The following is a 20,996-nucleotide window of genomic DNA, read 5'->3' on the forward strand; positions in this document are numbered from 1 at the left end:
GCCAAGAAATGTATCACGGCCACTGATCGCAAATAATTTGCGACATCACGACTTTAATTATTTCAAGTGCCCTGCTTTCAAAGATGATTAAAGAGTGTCGACAGCAAACATTTTAAAAGCAACCAATAAACAAGGCTAATCTTTTAGTTCTGAATAAATTAAACATCAAGTGGCGAGAAATTGGTCATAAATTATGCATAAATTAACTGGATTCGACATAATTAAAGTAATGCAGAAGAATTTATTCAAATTTATTCAGTTGTGTCGCTGCAGGGTGAGTACGAGGTTGATTTCTGCCCCTTGTGAAAACTAGGCCCTAGTCTCCCGTCGATATCTAATACAGTAAAGAAGTAACGCCACCGCTGTTTGTTGATGTTGACCGCATGTTCGAGATCGTGATGGATGTTTTTAGAGCTAACTCTGTCAGATCACATCATTGTGTGCACTTTTTTAGAGGTGTGCATGAAAGTCAACTGTTTCGACGTTGGAAAGGAAACCTCTCCAGGATTTTTAATCAGAGTCCGTTAACGAAACTGCGATAACAGCTGTTTGGAAAATTACTAGCTAGTAGAGTCCGGACAACCTCTAAAGATTGTTTCATCTGAGGGAGATAAGGAGAGGGACAATGAATCTTTTAGTCTAAAAGACAAGTCATGTTTGCATTTGATTGCCGAGAGAAACAATAAGGTGAACATCAAAAAGATAATTTTTACCTTTTTTTATTAGTGATTGATATCTATGAAACATTTTTTTTAGTGATTAGATGAGATAAATTTCTCTTTTCAATCAGCACTTACATGTACAATGTAAAATGAGAAGGATACAACTATCGTTTACACATTTTGTGGATCAATAGTCGAGTATTAGGGATTATATGTTGTGGGGCTGTCAACTTACTTTTGAGCAGTACTGTATTTGATGCTGTGATCTTTTGTCTCCTGTAGGAGGCTCTGCAGCATCCTTTGGTCAGAATGTTGATAAAAACCGGCAAAATGGAACAGTTTTGGACATTGGTTTCTCAGGTAAACATGCCACATTTATGGGACAATTTAGAAATCATTCTACACACACCTTTTTCATAAGATCTTAGAAACCACTTGCTCCCTGAATTGCCAATATGGTGGACATCTAAAAAGATGGCACAATTCTGAGTTAATCTTATGTTCTTTCCTGTCTTCATGCAGCATGATATGTCATCTTCATGCTTTTCCTGTCCTACGCTCTGCTTTATAGTTCTACCAAACTGGACCCCACCCAATACAGGAGTGCTGCTGATTCACTTCAAGGATTTTGTGAAGCTGCCACCCTTCTTAGGGTTGTCTTCTACATCTATGAAGAAATTAATCAAATGAGGAAGTAATTTGGATATATCAACAAAGTTGAAATGGTAAATTTGCCACCGTAACGATTACAAAAGCTGACGTTCCGAGCGTTAGCCCTTCGTCGGAGCGAATAGCGGAATGGTGGGTTGTGTGTGCTTTTAAAGGCAGAAAATGGAGCTACGTTATTGGTGGGAAAATGGCAACGAGAAAGTAAGTTGCTTCTTTTACATTATTGTTTCGTCGCAATGAAATCAGTGTCCCTGTCTGAAAGCAAGTTTGTGATGCAGGAAAGTTATGTGAGAATCTTGTGAGCATTATAGATATGTTATGATCCAGTGAGTTGAAGACACTGCCAATCTCTGAAACACTCTTTTTTATCTTTATCTTTTAACAGAGAGCGGCACTCATACTTCAAAGAGTGGATGAACCTGTTTGACTGGTTAGGCTTGGTGTTGATCTTGTGTATAATACCTTTACGGTACACTGACAACAAAGCACAGTGGAGAGTAGCATCTTTAGCGTTCCTGTTCAACTTCCTGAGAACTTTTAAGTTTTCTTGTGTAACAAGGTAAGAAACTCACTTTGTTTCTTTGTATTCGCTTAGTTGATTTACGCAAACTTGAGCTGAGTGTCCAAAGTGATCCAAAATTGTATTGGTTTTGCTGTTTTCCCTCCGTGACTGGTCACAAAAAAAATCGAACCACGTTCTCCGCCAATCAAATGCAAGTTTAAAACCAAGTGCGACATGATAACTTGCGTTTTCCCACGCTTATGAGGTTCAGTCCCTAAACACGTGTTCACTCTGAATTCCTATTGGCTCCTTCCGACATCTTCCTTTGTTCCGATTGGTCGCTGTGTTAACTTTGGTTTTTGTTTCACAACAATCGTTCGTAATTTACTTCTGCCGACAATTTTGTCAAAATGCACCTTTAATGTAGCGTAGTCGTTTGATCCAACCGATCTTCTATCTTTTCCAGGACCGCAGGGCTGCCTGTACACAAAGACCTTGGCCAAGATCATTCAGGAAGACGTAACGAGATTTATAGTAGTTTTTGCTGTTGTGTTTCTATCTTTCTGTGGAGCCTTGCTTTTGTCTCTCCAGTATTCTAAGAAAAATCAGCAGTTCAGGTATGTGTTCATTGTATGCCTTCGTGTCTCTTATAATGAAACATAAACTGAATTTTTTTCTTCCATTTTACAGTGGTTTTGCCGGAAGAGGACTTGTTGAGCGAATTTCGTGCTCTTTCCGAGCAACAACCGATTGCGGAAGATTCCTCAACTTTCAAGTAACTTCTAACTTCTCCCAACAACTGATGAAGAGGTTTCATCTCAATATTCCATGCTGAGTCCTTCATTGCCATATATGACATTGCTTACAATACGGGTGAAGAAAACTTGAAAATATTGGTTTGATAGAACACAAAAAACACATCAAAAGGGAAAGAAAAATTGTGAAGCGAACGAGGAGGGCTGAGGGTGGAAAAGATTAAAACGGATTGAATATAACCACAAAATGTTTGATCAGGCTTTTGTTTGTTTGTTTTTTCATTACTGTCATCAAACTCTGCGATCTTGTTTCTTTTGCAGCTGGCTATCGATTCTGTTTATGTTATCGTACATGGGGACTGTGACAGTGATTCTGCTCAATTTTCTCATTGCACAGATGAGTACGGCCTACACTCAGGCCAAGAAAGTCGCCCGTCTCGTATATGATGTGGATCAGTTTTCACTGCACACCCGCATGGAGAGATTTCCTTTTCTGGTATGTAAATGGAAATGCCTTGAAATTTATTGAGGCACCTCGCGCTCTCAAGTTTTAAGTACGAGAGCGCACAAGAAATTTCAGACGAGTTGAGGTAGCGGTACTGCGCTATTGGTATTTCATCTAAATGACTTTTCTCTCTGCAGAATCTACGCGTGAAGTATTACAAAGAAGGAGACTGGATCAGTGAAATGAAACTTGCAAAAGGTTTGGACTAAGGGCGATTTTAATTTAAACCCCAAGAGTATGACGAGTTTGCTTTGGTTTTTCTTATGCTCGCTCCTTTGTTGGTTAAAATATATATATTGGGCCATCTTCTCATTCACAAACTATGGAAACATTTCAGCCAGTATCTTTACATGAGATCCTTTTTCAAAGAACTGAACGCCGCTTACTTTGTCCTACTTTGTTCTTAGAAGTTTTGAAATTCTGTCAACGAATTTTTCGTTTTGTTTCTAGAACTGCTTGAGTTCACTGAGGATCGTCATTACTGGAAGTCAGTGGAAGAGAAGATTGATACAATCAGGTAAATGTCATGATTTCATTTCCTTCTTTTCACTTGTTTGGCTATCCACTTATACGTGTTAAAACCTTCCCCAAAGCTCACCCCTCCCCCCCCCTTAGGTAACGTTCACCAAGACACCCAACCACCTATATACCCGGACACCCACTTACCAACTCAGACAAAACTTAGGAGATCCTCATTTTTTTCCTTTTCAGGGAATTTTGTTAACGAATCTTTCGTTTTGTTTCTAGAACTGCTTGAGTTCACTGAGGATCGTCGTTGCTGGGAGTCAGTCGAAGAGAAGCTTGATACAATCAGGTAAATGTCGTGATTTCATTTCCTTCTTTTCACTTGTTTGGCTACCCACTTATACGTGTTCAAACCTTCCCCAAAGCTCACCCCTACCCTGTCTGATCCACCAAGATGTCTACTCCTGCACCTAGATGCATAAGCCACTATTCACCCAAATGCTCAGAATCTGCACAGACCTTCCTACCTGGAGACCTTCCTACCTAGAGACCTTCCTACCTAGAGACCATCCTACCTAGAGACCTTCTCATCAACCGTGAAAGTCATTGACCTAACTTGACACCCACTGACTTAACCATCCACCCCACCCCTTCACAGTAAGATACCTGGCCGTCTTTCTACTCAGGCACACATGTATCCAATCAGACACCTTCTGCTACACCCAGAAACCTGCACTTACCCATCCAACTGGACAGTTATTCATTCATTCTTACACCAATTTACTCACCCCCTTACCTACGTCAGATACCCACCCATCCACACAAACACTTTCCTATCCACCCAGGCACGCAAACGCACGCATACATCTTCCTTAGCACTAGCTGACACGTTCACAAAGACACCCGACCACCTATCAACCCGGACACCCACTTACCAACTCAGACAAAACTTAGGAGATCCTCATTGTTTTCCTTTTCAGGGATATGATGAGAAAGATGGTCAAACAGATGAGGCCTGATCGAGAATAAACAGCTGTCAGTTGAGATATCTCTTGTTGAAATCCTCCGCAGCGCTGTTAGTTCAAAGCATATACCTCGAATGCCTTATTTAAGACGTGAAAATACGGAGTCAGCGATGATAGCCATAGTTTTTTTTGCTTGATTTATAATGCACAATAAAAATCAAGGGAGACAACACGAACTATCACAGTAAAGTCAAACAAATAAACTTATAGGAGCTTGCGATGCACATATTTATTATCACTAAACACAAATGTATTTCAATATTTCCTTTGCTTATCTATACAAAGAGCACTGCTGGTATTAATAAACCAGTATTAATATCACATCATAATTTACAATTACTGAATGTATATTATAACTTAATTACTATGGTATGTAACGGGAAACTGAGTTAAACTGTTTAACTGGTTGTCACATGTACATGTATCGAGGTAACTAAAAATACTGCGAGGAAGTAACAGGAGCAGAATTTTAGATTTTACTATTGCAACTACTGTTATTATTATTTTAATATTGTAAGAAATATACAACTCTTTTTAGAGACATGTTTCGGCATGCTTATGCCATCTTCAATCAATGTGGATTCTGCCAACAACTCAATTGATTTAAAACTCAAAGAAGCTTTTTATATAAATAAGAACAAACCTGAACTTAACAAACAATTACAGCATTATAACACTTTTCTAGCATTTTAGTTCACACCTTTAATTTCATGTTTGTTGTCACGCTGTAATTAGTACCCGCTTTTGTATTAGATCATACTGTAAATATTTTATTCATCTACTTGTCTGTTATATAATTACTCACGTTCAGTTACTCGTTGATTGAAAATGGCATAAGCATGCCGAAACATGTCTCTAAAAAAAGTTGTATATTTCTTAAAATATTTATCCTACTTGCTACTACTACGACCTTATGGAAATATTTTAATATTATTATCATTATTACTGTGAGTATTAAATTTGCAACGATTTGAGAAGGATTGGAAGTATTTTATAGTTTTATGTTCATAATCCTTTTTTTTTTATTTCGGTAACCTTATATTCATATTATCTTGCTGTAGTTTATTAAACATAACTATTAAATTAAACATAACAGTTCAAAAACAGGTGAACTTTAAACAGACCTGGTGCTTCTATTTTCGTATGCATTTCAGTAATTTTGTCTTTTAGTTTTTTTTTCTTTGATTTTTTTTTTAACACTTAATACCTCATCTCGAGAGGTCAATTGTTTTTATTTTTGTTATCAGAAAATGGCTAGGTTTATGGGTCAATTTAAAAATTTTCAAGATAAAAGTAAATTAAATTAAATTAAATTAAATTGATAGTTACAATGGATTGCGATTGATTCCTCTTTATTCGGGAAACCTGTCGTTTCCAAGGTTGGACGGAAGCGTCCGAAAATATTGGACCAAAGCGCCCGATGTCGCACGGAGCTGTCCTACGTTGCACAGAACTGTGCAGAGTCGGACATAACCGTTAGAATTCAGATGAACTTGTCGGGCTTACTTGCAATGGACGTTCCGTGGGTGGTGATACGATTTTTTGTCTATCTCGGAAATGACGTTCTATCTGGGGCTCAGAAAAATACAGTGCAACTTGCAAACTATCTGCGTGTATTATACGTTAAACCATCGAATAACATATATCAAATACGAATTGAACTTTCCATGAAAAATCTGATTGGTCGATAGTATTCAATCAATATACAATAACGTGTTAAGTTGACATGATAATTTCAATATCTGCGGTGGATACTGATTTTATCATATCGCGTTCAGTCTGTCCAGTATCCAAGCCCTTTGTTCATGAGGCTCAGACAGAAACTCAAAATGGCTGAATAGGCATTTAACAAATGTACAAAAACAAGAATAAAAAAAAATCATTGAATTCGGTTTTTACATGATATCACGAATTATCATACATTAGACTTGTGATGAAACTCTGGTTGGTCAAGAGCGTTCAGCCAATATGCAGTAGCATGTGAAGTCGACATGGTAACCCAACACCCGCAGCAGATATTGGGTCATCATGTCGAGTTGAAAGTCTGCCTAGTTTCCAAGCCCCCCGTCCTTGTAGTCTTCTCAAACTTTTGCATACGCAAAGAGAAGTGTCTTCCTATACAGCTTGATGAATAAATCTATAATAAAACAATTATCGAACTCGGTTTCCGCATGATATCATGACAGATGACTCACACTTCGGCATTGATAATTCATGGTATAACGCTCAACGTCGTCCAATAAGTACTTGTTATCGACCATTGCAATCTGTACTATCTGCCTCGGCTTTCTCTCTATTGTGTTTTTTATCCTTCAAATATTTTTAATCGCGCGGAACATACGAACAGCTTCGGTGTGGGATGGTCACTTTTCAGTGTTCACTGATGAGATTTTATGAGAAACATGTTTCTTCTTCTTTACAAACCACACAGCGCTTCTTCATCTTGAATCCGGCATTATGCACTAGCATTGTAAAACCGACTACCATTGTAAAATCAAAAGGACCTTACTTATTCAGGAACTTGAGCCAGCTTTCAACGTGAACGTCAGAAGTGAAAAGCTGTTGCTTTATTAATCTGCTCTAGAGTTATTGTTTATTGGTAAGTTTTATGGTTAATCTTAGTTCCAGTCCCCTCACCTCAGTTATATATAACCATAGCTGTTTCAAATTTCAACGGTAACTTTTGAACATGTTTGTTGAGTACAAGTCATAATCAAAATGTGCAAGTTCAATATGTTTATCACTGCTGTTTGTGTCTTATTTTTGATCAAATTACTGAAGCTTGGTCTACGGTGACAGGTTAGCACGACATTTATTTAATGTACCTCCCTTAGGAAGAGATTGAGACAAGTTAAAAATGGATCCTTGAGCTACAAGAAGAATACAATGGAGCATCGGCGGTATACAAGGAGTATAAAAATGAAAAAAAATTCAATGAACGGAAGGAAAAGGGAGAATTGAACCGCTAGCATATAATTAAGCTTCGAGAAGAATAATTCCAAAGCTGCTGCCAGTTGCTGTTAGCAAACCGGAGCCTGCTCTCTCATCTCAGGGAGGAACGAAAAAGACTAGCTTACATGTAGCCGTACACTACCACCGTGAAGAAACGGATGGGAGGGTGCGGCTACAAATAGGATAGAAAAGACCGGGCTCGAGAGAGCGGCAGAAATCGAGCCTACTGCAGACTTGATACACTCCTCTTCTTCCACCTGTTTCATTTCATGTGTTTTTGAAAAACGAGCACTTTATGTCTTTTTTAACCGTACCGTCACGTTTGTTAGAGCTTGGAAAATTAACGCTCGTTAATGATTTCTTATACCAGATTTAAGGTTTAGACAATGAATCGGCCACGAATTGTACCTACATTACTGTGGAAAATGAATGCACTCGTCTCGATCGAGCGGATGTCCGCAAGTGTTTACTTCCCATGTTTTTAAAAAGCGTCGGGACCGCCAATTTGCACTTGGGTGTATTCGATAATGTATTCGATAAAAAAATGTACTCGTTTATTCGTTTTATGAAATTTTGATTTGATAAATTAAATCTCTAATCAATAAAAAATATTGAATTAAGTGGGCCGCATAGTGAAATACGGCCCGCCAAATTGACCAATCATAGCACAAGAGATATGATGAAATAATTTAAGAAATGCAATGAAATTCTCGATCGCCTATCAGGCGACTGAACAGAGTAGGTAAAAAGAGTTTAGGAGATAACTAATAATGAAGACAAATGGGAAAAACTGGGATAAATTTGCAAAACAAGGTAGAAGTTGAACAAGATATCATTATGGGAGCAGTCAATATATGAATAAGATTTTATTTGGAGTGGAGCAGTCATTATATGTTGCCTATGGGAGGGGGGTAGGGTGGAAATCAGTCTTTGTCGACAGAGTGTAAAGATAGGACTATAGAAAGCTGACGGCCAGTTACCTGCCAATGACAGGGGAGGGGAGGGGATGTCAACAGTCTTACAGAGCCTTAGGAGGGGATCAGGTGAACGTTATTGTGACACAAACATACCCACCACCCTCCCCCCCCCCCGCTCCACCCAGGTGATAAATAATGACTGGTCCATGAGAATGTTCTCATTAAAGTGGTAAGAACTTAAATCAAAATAAAGATAGGGACGAATAAAAACAAAAAGAGAATGAAAAGTCCTAATGTAATGGAGAAGAGAGTAAAAGTTACGGATATAATGTTCCGTGGGGGGTTTATTTTTGTACAGCGAATTCGGAATGTAACATGTGGTCTAATAAAAAAGGCGTATGAATATTTTCGGTTGATGAATGAATTTTTTGTAAGAGAGCTTTGTTTAATAGACAGATAGATAGGGTTTAATTCTTGACCACGAGAAAGACTCTTAAAGAGAGTATCTTTAATTGTTGACAGTGATTTAAAATTTTCAGTAAATGAAAGTTCGACAGAATGACACAGAGTATTGTAGTTAAAAAGTGACGCAACTTTTTCACTCAAGCCTCTTGCGCTCTGACTGCACAATATTTGCCTTTCGTTTGCGTCATTATCTCACGTTGGGTGTATGAGTGAAAATATATGTTCAAGGTAATAATTCCATAGGAACGGGGAGCTGAGGACGCAGGGAGGGACTTTTTATCAGTATGTTTTAATATGTGGTACATCTAAAGCTGGATAAAAGAGAGAGGAAATGGAAACGATCGAAGCGATCTGTCAAATCGTCACAAGCCCGAACACGCAAGAGACTAGGGGGGTTGTAACTCTCATAGGGAGCATGCGGAAAAAGTGATAATTTTCGGAGGGATTCCCCCACCGACACTATTTGATCGACTCCACGATCGTTGTTTCATTATACATAGATGTCTTTTGACTAATTGCGACATGCAAAAACTTCAACTCGGTTTTCCCCTCTCCTTCATTCTCTTCCATGGTTTTTTTTCCATTCGTTTTATACTGTTTAAAGGCTGGTAAACCTGTTGTAGAGACCCGGGCTTTAATTTCCCCTCCTCTTGTTTTCTCGCTTTCCTCTTCTACTTCTCTCCCAGAAATTCTCTGGTAAAATGAAAAGCTGACAATATTTAAGGAGAGCGTAGATGCAGCTAAAAATTGAACACCTATGTAATCTGTGGCTGCCGTTATTGTTCCTTCTCTCCCTATGTTTTCCTTTCACCTTTGCCAGTTACCAAGACATTTCACTCTCATCCAGTATTCATAAGCAGAGTAAAACCCAATTCCTAAAGCATCTAAAATTGAACCATGGGTCAGTTTCCAAAAGATCTCAAGCAAAACAGTTGACATAAAGTAAGGAAACAGTAGAGTAAACACATCATAAAGAATACTTGCAAAAGAATTGGAATTCCGCTGAAAATATCTTTATTTACATCAATTAAACGTCCTGAGAAATACATTTATCGTTCAAATGAAGCTGTTACTAAGGTAAATAATCTTAGTGAACAATTGCTACAGACATGTTTTGGTAAAAAGAATTAACAGTTGACACTGGCTAAAAATACATTGTTTTTTGGCTACTACTGTTGCCTTCTTCAGCAAAGATAAAAATATGCAGATTATTGCGGGTTTTGCCGCCTTTTTTGTCAGTGGGCCCTGGGACCCACTCGGTCAGTTTTATTTCCCAGGCCCATTCGGTTCACAGCTCGTGTGTTGCGTTTTTTAGTTTCGGTAGGTTTCACCTTAATTTATCACCTCAGTTTCTCAGTTCATCATTCATCGTAGCACCATCCATGTAAGTTTTCATCGTTCCGTTATTTTATTGTTTTTGCCTTGTATTTTCAGTTTTCTGTTTTCGTTTCATCGTTTTCTGTATTTTATTTACACGTAGTTTCACCATTCGACACTGAAGGAAAATAAACGACCGATTTGAATACTCTTCGCGTCTCGGTTGAACACTACGCTAAGAACGCGATACAGATGTCTAACGGCGTCCTACTTGGTATATGTACACGATGTGTGTTAAAACTAAAACTCGAGGGAATTTTAATTTTTTTTAGTGCAAAAATAGTCTCTAAAGTATTCTTAATGGCTCTAAAAATTCTTAATATTATTGTATATGTTTAGTAGCGCTTTGTGTTCGTTTATAGCGTTTCCATCTCGCAGAAAACGTCAAGCTTCAAGAGTTAGTCTTTGTCGTCACGCCGATGACCTGTCAACAATTTCAACATTCTCCAAATCTGTCTGGTTACTGTGAAGCATAGGGTGTTTGGCCAACAGAGAGTTTTCATCCAATGTTGCTATGGCCTTTGTGTGTTCTTTCATGCGTGTTTTTAGCGCGCATGATGTCTGCCTACCGTTTAAACACAATCACAATCTTTACATTTCATTTTGTGCACGACTCCCCTGTAAGTCTCTTTCTCGTTCTTGTCTTTTTGCTTTTTAAATATCCTCGAGATGGAGCGGATAGGCTTATGAACGACCTTGAAGAACTTCTGCGACTCTATCGGAGCTCCTTTGGCATAGGTAAGGATAACTAAGCCACGCTGGTCGGTATCACTCATTCCTTGTTGTCTATTCATTAGGCGGCCATTGTGAATGAAATTAGCTTGGTACTTGTTAGCGGCGTGGGCTTTCGCTACTCGCTCGGTTTCCGTGATACTTCCGCCTCGGTGGAAGGAATGCGACATAAGTCTTGCTACATAAGTCTTGCATTGATACTGATATCGATAAATAGAAGCCCTGGGCGGGAACATTGTATTGTGTCCTTGGGCAAGACACTTTACTCTCACGTTGCCTCTCTTCACCTAGGAGAATTAAATGGGTACCGACGAATTTAATGCTGGGGGGTAGCCCTGCAATAAAACACTCTCAGAGATGTGTTTTCTTTCAAACACTCAGCCAGAGCAGCAGCACCAGCATCGCCAAAGTTATTTTCCTCTAAACATACCTTTGTCAGAGAGGTATTTTCTTTCAAACACTCAGCCAGAGCAGCAGCACCAGCATCGCCAATGTTATTTTCCTCCAAACACACCTTTGTCAGAGATGTATTTTCTTTCAAACACTCAGCCAGAGCAGCAGCACCAGCATCACCAATGTTATTTTTCTCCAAATTCAACTTTGTCAGAGATGTATTTTCTTTCAAACACTCAGCCAGAGCAGCAGCACCAGCTTCATCAATGTAATTTTGCGCCAAACTCAACTTTGTCAGAGATGTATTTTCTTTCAAACACTCAGCCAGGGCAGCAGCAACAGCATCATCAATGTTATTTTTCTCCAAATTCAACTTTGTCAGAGATGTATTTTCTTTCAAACACTCAGCCAGAGCAGCAGCACCAGCTTCATCAATGTAATTTTGCGCCAAACTCAACTTTGTCAGAGATGTATTTTCTTTCAAACACTCAGCCAGGGCAGCAGCACCGGCTTCATCAATGTTATTATTCCACAAATACAACTCTGTCAGAGAAGTATTTTCTTTCAAACACTCAGCCAGAGAAGCAGCACCAACGTCACCAATGTAATTTTTATTCAATCTCAGCCGTTCCAGAGATGTATTTTCTCTCAAACACTCAGCCAGAGCAGCAGCACCTGCATCACGAATGTAATTCTTCTCCAAATCCAACTCTGTCAGAGATGTATTTTCTTTCAAACGCTCAGCCAGAGCAGCAGCACCAGCTTCACCAATGTTATTATAACTCAAAGTTAACTGTGTCAGAGATGTATTTTCTTTCAAACTTTCAGCCAGAACAGCGGCACCAGCATCACCAATGTTATTTTTCACCAAATTTAACTTTGTCAGAGATGTATTTTCTTTCAAACACTCAGCCAGAGCAGCAGCACCATCATCACCAATCTCGTTACCAATCAAATACAACTTTGTCACACTTGTATTTGTTATGAGAATGTTAGTGACTAAGATAGCCTTAGTCCCCTCTAGGCTTAATGGCAGGGAAACAGATTTAATTTGGAGACAAGGGCCAAGAGCTCGGGCCAATTTCACATCGAAATTGTTGCCATTTTTGCATTCATAAATGCACTCTAATATAACACTCATGTTATGGCCATATTCATCACTGTCGTCCTCCTGGTTTAATTGTGTTGCCATGCTTTTCATAAGGCTCTCTGCTGTTTCGTTGCACCGTGTGGCTAGGATGCCAAATGTAAACAGAAGGACCTCTTTTAGCTCATTGTGATATCGTCTGTCGGCAGCTGTCCTGTCCGTCCCTATTTCTTTCTTGATAAGCTGTGAAGCGAGATTCAAAGCGGCAAAGAACTCTTGGAAGGTCTTGTGAAGAAAGCCATAGCGTCTAGTCGGTCTTAGTTTACTCCCTCCGGACTGAACAGAAAGAAATCCAAGTCCAGGTAAATCACTTGCCCTGTGTTTTCCAAGTTCCTTCTCGTCAAAGTCCAAGTTGTCTTCAAGTAAACCTTTTGAAGCTATAGAGCCAAGGTGTTCCAACTGGCTTAAGTAAAGTTCTACAAGGTCTTCGCCGTTTTCTGGAAGTTGTTTCTTGGCTCTGTATCTTCTTAGTACACCCTCAACTATGTTCATGTACAGCTCCGATCTGCTTTCAGGAAATACACCGTTCAAATCTTCATAGACCAGGCAGAGAAGCGAAATGTTGAGAGGATTCGTCGACATTTCATATAAGGATTTATCACCATGCAGTCGTTCGATAAGCTGCGCAGCCAATTCTGGGTTCGCTTTAAAGTACTTTTTGATGAAGGTTTCTATATCTTCTTGAGTAAATCCCTCGACCTCTAGCAGCGTGTCGCAATATTTTCGAACTTTGACTCCAGCTTCGTGCCGTGCTGTAACAACCACGCGACATTTTGGCAGCACTCGGCCTTGAATAATTTCTGAAAACGTTGGTAGCTTCTTCTCAGAAACTTCATCCAATCCATCGAGTACAAGAAGAACTTCAGATTGATTGTGGCGAATGAAGTCGAAGAATCTCTTTCTTTGGTCATCATCGACATCTCGAGGTAGAAGTTGATCGTCAATAGCTTCCCAAAGGTCGGACTGAGCTTCACGACATTTAATCAAAAGCACTTTGAGGAATTTCGCGAAGTAATTTCCGGTTGCGTATTTTTGAGTGACCCAGTCGAAAACAACTTTCTTGCAGTAAGTTGTCTTTCCTATACCAGGCTTCCCCTCGATTAATACAACTCTTGGTTCTTCACATTCTTCGTGCGGGTTGAAGATTTCAGACATCGTAACAACTCGGTCCGTATCTGTTCCTCTCGTTCTCTCTTTGTAGATGACTTTCAGTCTGGTGTAGAAGTCTCCAAAAGAAAAGTTTAAGTCTTCACACCAGGGAAAGAGGTTCATCGTACCCTCGCGAGTTTTGTAGAGTTGGCGAATTTTCTCAACCATTTCGGTGGGATCGTAACCATCTAAAATAAATATATTTCTCGTAAGCTGCTAACTCAAATTATCGAAACCACCTTGATTTTCCAAATAATGTAAAACAATTTTTTTCTAAGCGAAAATCGATTCAGCGCTCAAAGGCCCGTTTTTAAAGAGCGTCCGTTTATAAGAGCGCAGAGGATCACTTATGGCACAAATTGAATTACTAATCTTTTCACAAAACTTTTGTTTGAGGAATCTTTTTGTTTCGCATATTTAGATCGATTCTTTATGAGAACAAATCACATATCAAGTCTTTCTTTTTAATGGTTTTTTTTCCACTGAAAATGAATTTTTTTAATTTTACACCTACTTTGCCTTTGCCACCATGACGTAAGTCTGCAACTTTTTATCTCGGCTCAGCGCAAACTTCCACATCTTCCTGATATATTTATTCAAACTAACTAAAATAGGGTAGAGGAGTATGGAAATATGAAAATATGTTGCAGTTTCGGCGAACTTCTACTACAGCTGGTCAACATAATTTGCACATTTTCGAAAATTCCACTCAACAATGCACAAAAAGTGGACTCAGTTATTTACGAAATTTACTCTTTAAGCTATGGCTGAGCCTGAATTGAACAGTCTGTAACTTTTTCATGTTTGATGATATCATAAAACATCATTTAGGAGAGAAAAATCTCCACACCCATCTACAAAAATGTTGCCGCCGAAAGCTGATTTATCGCTCTAAGCGACTTATTGTTTTGTTTATTACGAAGTAATGAGAAAGAAGAAAAGAAATCACCGACAGTCAAGATAGATATGTAGAAAATATTGTCATGTTAATCCAAAATATTTCTTATTATCCATTAAGAGAGTGTCCTTACTAATATTACTAGGGGTGCAGTTATTTTAAATTGGATAATGTATCCTGTAATTTTATAATGTACTAATTTGTTCAAAGGATCCATCTGCTGTGTTTATAACTCAAAAGTTCCCATGAAATCGCCAGAAAATAATATATTCACGAAAACACACTAAGTAGACCAAGCGGATTGTTATTTTCACAGATTTTTCAAGACTTGATAAACTGAAAGGAACCGCTCATAAACTTCATGAATATTGTGTCACGCAACGTAATCATGCGAAATTCAATTATGAGTTCGTCGGAAAAATATTTTATCAGGTTGCCTAAAATAAAAAAGACGATGATAATTTCAAAATGGACATTTTCCCTCTCCTGCGCAAAAAACTGACGCTATGATTTGTATTTTACAAAGTAACTGGCTTAGTTTTCTACGGCGCAGCCGGTGAGTGGCCTCTCGATCCTACTTACAGCTTTTGACGCCTGGCGGTCTTGTGAACGAAAAATGATTATAGAAAAACCCCAACTGAAAAGGCATCGAGGATGACTCAAAGTAATTGTAAGAATATCGTGTACTTCTGAATCCTTTAAAATCGAGTACTAACGAGCAAAAAACTTATCATTTTGCTGGTATGATTTGATTTTGATTGACATTCCATTTGATTGTTATGATGAACAGCAATTTTTCAAAACATCCGAAGATACGTAGTTTAAACCGTGATGCATATCTCATATTTCAGAGTGTTTCCGTTGGCCACCCTATCAACAAAATAAGAGAAAAATAATTTTCGGTTTACACGAAATTTACGTGTAGATCCATGGCAGTTACAACTTGTCAACTATTATTAACTCGCAAAATTGAATTTGCCTCAAAGATTGCGAAGCACAAAATAAGGAATCCAAACTTTTAATCTTGCAATTTAAAATACGGAGATATGAGTGCTTACCCCTCTTAGGTTAGCACTCATATTCTATTAAGCGCCCCGATTCTGTTTCAGTAATGGCACTGCTAGAGTATATTTGCAATGAGATCAACCGAAGTTCATCTTCCTTTCAGTTCTCATTTAAAGCCTCATTACAAAAAAACGGTGGTCTACGTCTCAGTCTCTAAACTGTTGTGGACACGTGAGCACCCAGTTTCTTCAAACGAATAATCTCGTATGTGACAATTGCTTGGTCGGTAGTTTTAGTCTGGCAGGATCCCAGGACAACAGGTCTGTTGTCCAGTCTTCTATATTAATTTTTCATTCAATATTCCAAGGTTTGTTTCGTACATTCTTCTGCTTCTGAAAAGAAAAATAAGCGCCCTGCCCTAATAAGCGCCTTGTCTTGAGCCACGGAAAATAGATAAGGGCCCCTGGCGTAACATCAAATAATAACGGTATCTATGATACAGTTTAGAATTTTAACACGGAAACTAACCACGCTCGCCTATTGTTGTTGTTGTTTTTTTTTTTTAATAAATCGTAATGTCGTTGAAAGAACAAAGGATTCCTTTGGTTCCCCCTTTATACTTTATTGACGACGACTAACCTTTCCCCCCCCCCCCCCCACTAGCCCTGAAAACCATGTTATGATCCCCTCTAATCCCTCCACTTCCCCCGCCCCCTGCCCACTCCTAGGCGATAAATTGTGACTGTTCACCATGGGCCAAACAGTTATTTAAACAAAGTTTGACCGTTGTTTTACAAAACTGCGTTCTAAACTATCTTCAGTTTAACTGAGCCTTTTATCTGAACATTGATTTTTGTGACCGACAGTTTCAAGAAGGCGGATTGGCGGAAAGTTAGCAGTGGATGGACATTTATTGAATTAAAATCTACACTCTCATACAGAATCCCAGAGACTCTCTGCGTATTACCGAGGTTTGGGTTAGACCTCGTGTAAACAACCGACCTAAAATTCTGGTTCACGACCTAAAATGGCATTTTGAATTATGTCATTTCCGGCTTGCGTTTATCATATTCAATGTGCACAGGCCATCGCATAAATAAAACAAGGGATATTCACTCATGCATACTCGTTAGTCTACTTGTTACTTTGCACTGATAAGCGTGTGTGTTCTTATGATATATGCACCGAGTTCTTGCTCGCGAACTTCGGGAAAGTAAGCGTTTTCAAAGTCCTTCGTTTTCTTAAGGGGATGCCAAAGCTTTTTGCGTTCTCCCATCTCGTGTCCTCCTTAGGTTTCAAACACGTGCATACATTATCAGAACATCATAAAAATAGTTAACGGGACAACTACACGATAGATGTCAAATCCAACATTTGGAGTAAATATACGAAAAAGCAAAATCACGCGGTAAGAAAGAGCTCGAACGAGTGACACATTTTCAGTCCTTATGCCCTTAATAAATGCAGAAAAATGCACATTCAGCGCTCTCAAGTGGAATACATCGCCTATAACCCTTGAATTGAAAAAGCCTCCGCGCCGTAGCGACAGAAAAAGCAGCAGTTTAATGAAGAATTGTGTCTCTCTTTGGCTCCATAGAACATATGAAGATTCTGCACAGACACTGTCTCCATTTTCTTTTTCAGAAGAATCCAACACTAACATTTATTACATAAAAGCGTTCACCTTCCATCCTGGGTCTCTTTCTGGGTGGTGGCCTGCTCATCAAATCATCCAATTTTTGTTTCACCATTTGAATTTCACCTTTCATCTCCATTAGTTTTTCTGTGGTACTTTCTGCAAAACAGTTGTTCTCATTTATCAATTTCCATGGAAGTCATTATAACAGATTCTAAATTTACACTTAATTGTACTGAGGTCACAAAGCCCCAGTTACCAGCGCCTTTGGACCTAGATTCTCCATTCTAAGCAGGAGAGGATCCTCTCTTGGTTGTAGCAGAGGTAGCGGACAGAAAGACTGGAGATATCGAGATGCGAGTGCGAAGCCCTTTGCCCCTCCCCCCTCCCCCCTCCCACACTACACCTCCCTTCTGCTCGTTGCAATGCTTACCGGTATTATCATTCACCACATTTTTCTCACCCCCTCTTCGCGAGATCTAATAAGAAGCTAACATGGCGAGGAGATGAGCACTTCTGAAGCAGTAGTGAGATAAAGCCTTAAAAAAGTAAGGCCTGCACGGGATTTGGACCCATGACCTCTGCGATACCGGCGCAGGCTCTACCAACCGCAGTTGACATATATGATTTTCATATATTCAAATCCCGCACACGCCTGAATTCTTTTTCAAGCCTTATTTTCATTACCGCTTAAGTAGTGTTCATTACTGCGAGGATCGCTCTCATATTCATTTCTTTAACTGCAGTTCACACATATGATTGCAATATATTCATACTCATTGATAATGAATCGTAACAAAACACTGCTAACGCTTGAAACGTCTCCGTATGCAAATTCACTACGAAAGTTAATACGCTTTCTTTAATTTTTCATTTAATTTTCGGTCACCGGCTGATGAAGCATAAAGTTTCCTTCGAAACTATTTTAATTTCCCTGATTTCTGTGACTATATTAACCTAGTAGAGCAAACATGTACAGTTGTAGCTTGAATTTTATCTCAACATGATATTTCTAAAGTTTAGGAGGGGTTTGTCTTGCATATTTGGCAGACCATCGCATAAGTTTTGCAGTAAAGTATATGTCGGTCGATAAATATCAATTTTCAACATTTCATATGTGCCATGTAACGCACGAATGTGGCCTGCACATTACTTATGTTTCTTCACAATCTAAGTTGCGATCAATCAGTTATCCTTTGAAATATTCCACATTCATATTCAACGTAACTTCCTCCAAATATTAATTGGCTTCTAGGCATTTGTCCACAACAGTATTATACTTCTTGTGGAAAATGTTTTACTATAATACGCTCCAAGCTTGCTGAGCAGTTTACCTCCATTCTTTGTGTAATATTTCATTTGGGAGTCCAGCTTTTCATTAATGTTTTGTACCTCGCTTTTGATCTGTTGCAACTCTTGTCTGGTTTGCTCTGATGATAGAGGGATAATGTTGATGTCAGCTTTGCAAATAGGGACGTCCCGGTATGAAGATACCACAAATCAAGGTAATCAAAGAAGTCCTTCCACCAAAGTTATTTAATGGGTTTTGAAGATAATTGCTTCCTTTCTTTTCCTTCCTCTCATAGTTAAGGTGCACTAAGGAGGGTTGTAGCCAAGGAGACCCCTTGCAGCTCAAAACGTGAGAAGCCACTCCCCCCCCCCACCCTTGGTTGCTACTTGTTCCTTTGCGGCAACTACCCCATCGCACTACCTGGTAAGTATTTTAAAAGAGTTGCGACAAAATGTAAGCTCAAACGGTGCACAGAAAACCCTTTTTGACTAATATCCGATCACAAAGAATGCCCTCTTAACTTTCAAAAGTAGCTGAGATCTTAGTGCGACTGGGTAAAGTTCGTCGTGAGTTAGCCGTTTTAAATAGAATCTACACGTGAAATGGAAATTGTGGACAAAATTTAATTGCATATCCTATCATGTAGTGCTGATCGAGTTATTTACCATCATTCCTCGACTCCTCTCTCATCTGGGTGTCGAGCTTTTCTCCAATGTTTAGTACTTCAACACTGATCTGCTCCAACTCTTGTCTGGTTCGCTCTGATGATAGAAGGAAAGGCTTAGGTCAGTTTTGAAAATAGGGACATTGGGGTAAATATACCATGACAGTGAGCCAAAGCTGTGTTTAACCCTAAATGTCTAGCAATAATTATCATGCTTCGCCTTTCGATTGTGTTTGTTGAATCATTGATAGGCATAACATGTACCTTCAATCTCTCTGATCGTTTCTTTGATATTGTCTTCATCTTCCTTCCACTGCTTTAGCAGCTGTCTGTAGTGTTCTTCGATGTCAGGGTCTATGCACTCATTCTTAAGTTTACTGATAGAAGCTCCATAACCTGCTCCTACCAGTCCTAATATAGCATTGCTGACATCCTGCCAGTAGCTGTTGAATGTTGCGTCATCCACAGAGGCTTGGCTGGCATGACCGTACACGTTATTACGGTAGTATTTAAGTCTGGCTATGTTGGCCTCCTTACTCACATCTGCAGCTGGGGGAAGACTGTCCCATCCAGTGCTGGGAGGAAGCAACCCACAGATATTCCTGAGTAGCACCATCAGTAGCGTTATATCAAAGCTTTTAGATGAAACAGTTGATGGCATAGTTGGATACAGCCTCCCCCATTGTGTAGGATTCAAGATTCTCTTCTTCTTCAGAGACTGCAGTATTGCATGTTCTGGGTGACGTCCCAACACTGTATGAAGTCCTACTGGAGGGTGTATGGCATCAAAAGTGTCTCTCAAGGCCTGGGATCCAACATCCACCAGAAGGCGACACAGTCGAGCATAGTTGGTTGTTTCCTTTGTAGAAGGAAATGCTGTTGCACTAGCTGATGCCATGTGCTGTAGTAAAGATCAATTAATCCCAAAAATGTGAGATTTTTTCATTGTGAAGCTATTTTAGACAACCAGGGTGGAAGAACTAAGGTGATGAGGTTTTTACTTGAAGCTTATGGAGCAATTTCTCCTTTTTGGCAAAGTCTCTCTCACGAATCATAAAAAATCAATGAAATAATGTTGATTCTAGCACACTGTGAGGAACTATGGGAGTCTAATTTTTGGCTGCCTCACTCCCAAAGATCTGTTTCTTACCTTTTTTTACCTTTGACTTGCCCAACTGAACCAAAACGCGGAGACTGCTTGAACATTGTTGTTGAAATGTATAAAGGACAATGGTTATAGCCTAGCTAGTGCAGGGCAAACTAACAACCACTGATCATGTAGTGTGCTTTGAGAGCTGAGTCTATCAAATCATTCATCAATTGTTTGCTGTTTTTGAAATGTTTTGGATGCAAATACTGAATTTGGGCTTCACTTCTGACTCTCTATCACCCAGAGAGGAGAGAACCAGAGAACTCAACTATTTATATCATTTTAGAATATTAAACAATTTATGTCTATATATGTTGAAATACTTGAAAAATTTGAGAAGACACTCATTTGTTATATTATTTTATAAAAAAACCTTCAGTTGATTATTTAATGCACGTGTTTGTGGTCTTGAATCAATCCAGCTTGTTTGCTACACACTAACATTGGGTAGGCTTTAAGTATTAAGAGTAATGATCAATTTCAATGCCTTGTTTTGCTTTCTGGTACGCTATAAAAATTCCTTACCCTATATAAAGTTTCCTCTTGAAAAAATAAGGCCACCTAGACGAAAAAGGTCATCGAAGGGGGTGAAGCTGAATTTCTTCCTATAATGAACCAAAGCAATGGTAATTACACA

General features: G+C 39.1%; 2 protein-coding genes across 2 annotated transcripts in view; one reads left to right on the forward strand and one right to left on the reverse strand.

The window, feature by feature from the left end:
- The first annotated feature begins 835 nt into the window (after window positions 1-835).
- LOC111341964 (uncharacterized) overlaps window positions 836-20,996 on the forward strand; it is a 95,037-nt gene continuing 74,876 nt past the window's right edge. The window contains exons 1-5 of the mRNA XM_088729161.1: window positions 836-1,022; window positions 1,185-1,532; window positions 1,717-1,890; window positions 2,300-3,084; window positions 3,231-3,291. Of these exons, the coding sequence (XP_088585287.1) occupies window positions 2,836-3,084; window positions 3,231-3,291 (310 nt within the window). The 5' untranslated portion in view covers window positions 836-1,022; window positions 1,185-1,532; window positions 1,717-1,890; window positions 2,300-2,835. The remainder of the gene's footprint in view (window positions 1,023-1,184; window positions 1,533-1,716; window positions 1,891-2,299; window positions 3,085-3,230; window positions 3,292-20,996) is intronic.
- Window positions 9,909-20,995, reverse strand: LOC148726594 (uncharacterized). Its single transcript, XM_088729164.1, has 6 exons — window positions 20,885-20,995; window positions 19,474-20,110; window positions 19,211-19,306; window positions 18,589-18,684; window positions 17,303-17,413; window positions 9,909-13,903 (listed from the first exon to the last, which is right to left on the reverse strand). Exons 2-6 carry the CDS (start codon window positions 20,105-20,107, stop codon window positions 11,343-11,345), a joined length of 3,498 nt encoding a protein of 1,165 aa, XP_088585290.1. The 5' UTR covers window positions 20,108-20,110; window positions 20,885-20,995; the 3' UTR covers window positions 9,909-11,342.

This window comes from Stylophora pistillata, chromosome 7 (assembly GCF_964205215.1).
Source record: "Stylophora pistillata chromosome 7, jaStyPist1.2, whole genome shotgun sequence".
NCBI lineage: Eukaryota > Metazoa > Cnidaria > Anthozoa > Scleractinia > Pocilloporidae > Stylophora > Stylophora pistillata.

Coding starts and splice junctions, on each gene's coding strand:
- LOC148726594 (XM_088729164.1), bottom strand. CDS start 20,107: ATGGCATCAGCTAGTGCAACAGCATTTCCTTCTACAAAGGAAACAACC. Junction 18,685..19,210: donor AGAGGAGTCGAGGAATGATG/GTAAATAACTCG, acceptor CTCTATCATCAG/AGCAAACCAGACAAGAGTTG. Junction 17,414..18,588: donor ATATTACACAAAGAATGGAG/GTAAACTGCTCA, acceptor ACTGTTTTGCAG/AAAGTACCACAGAAAAACTA.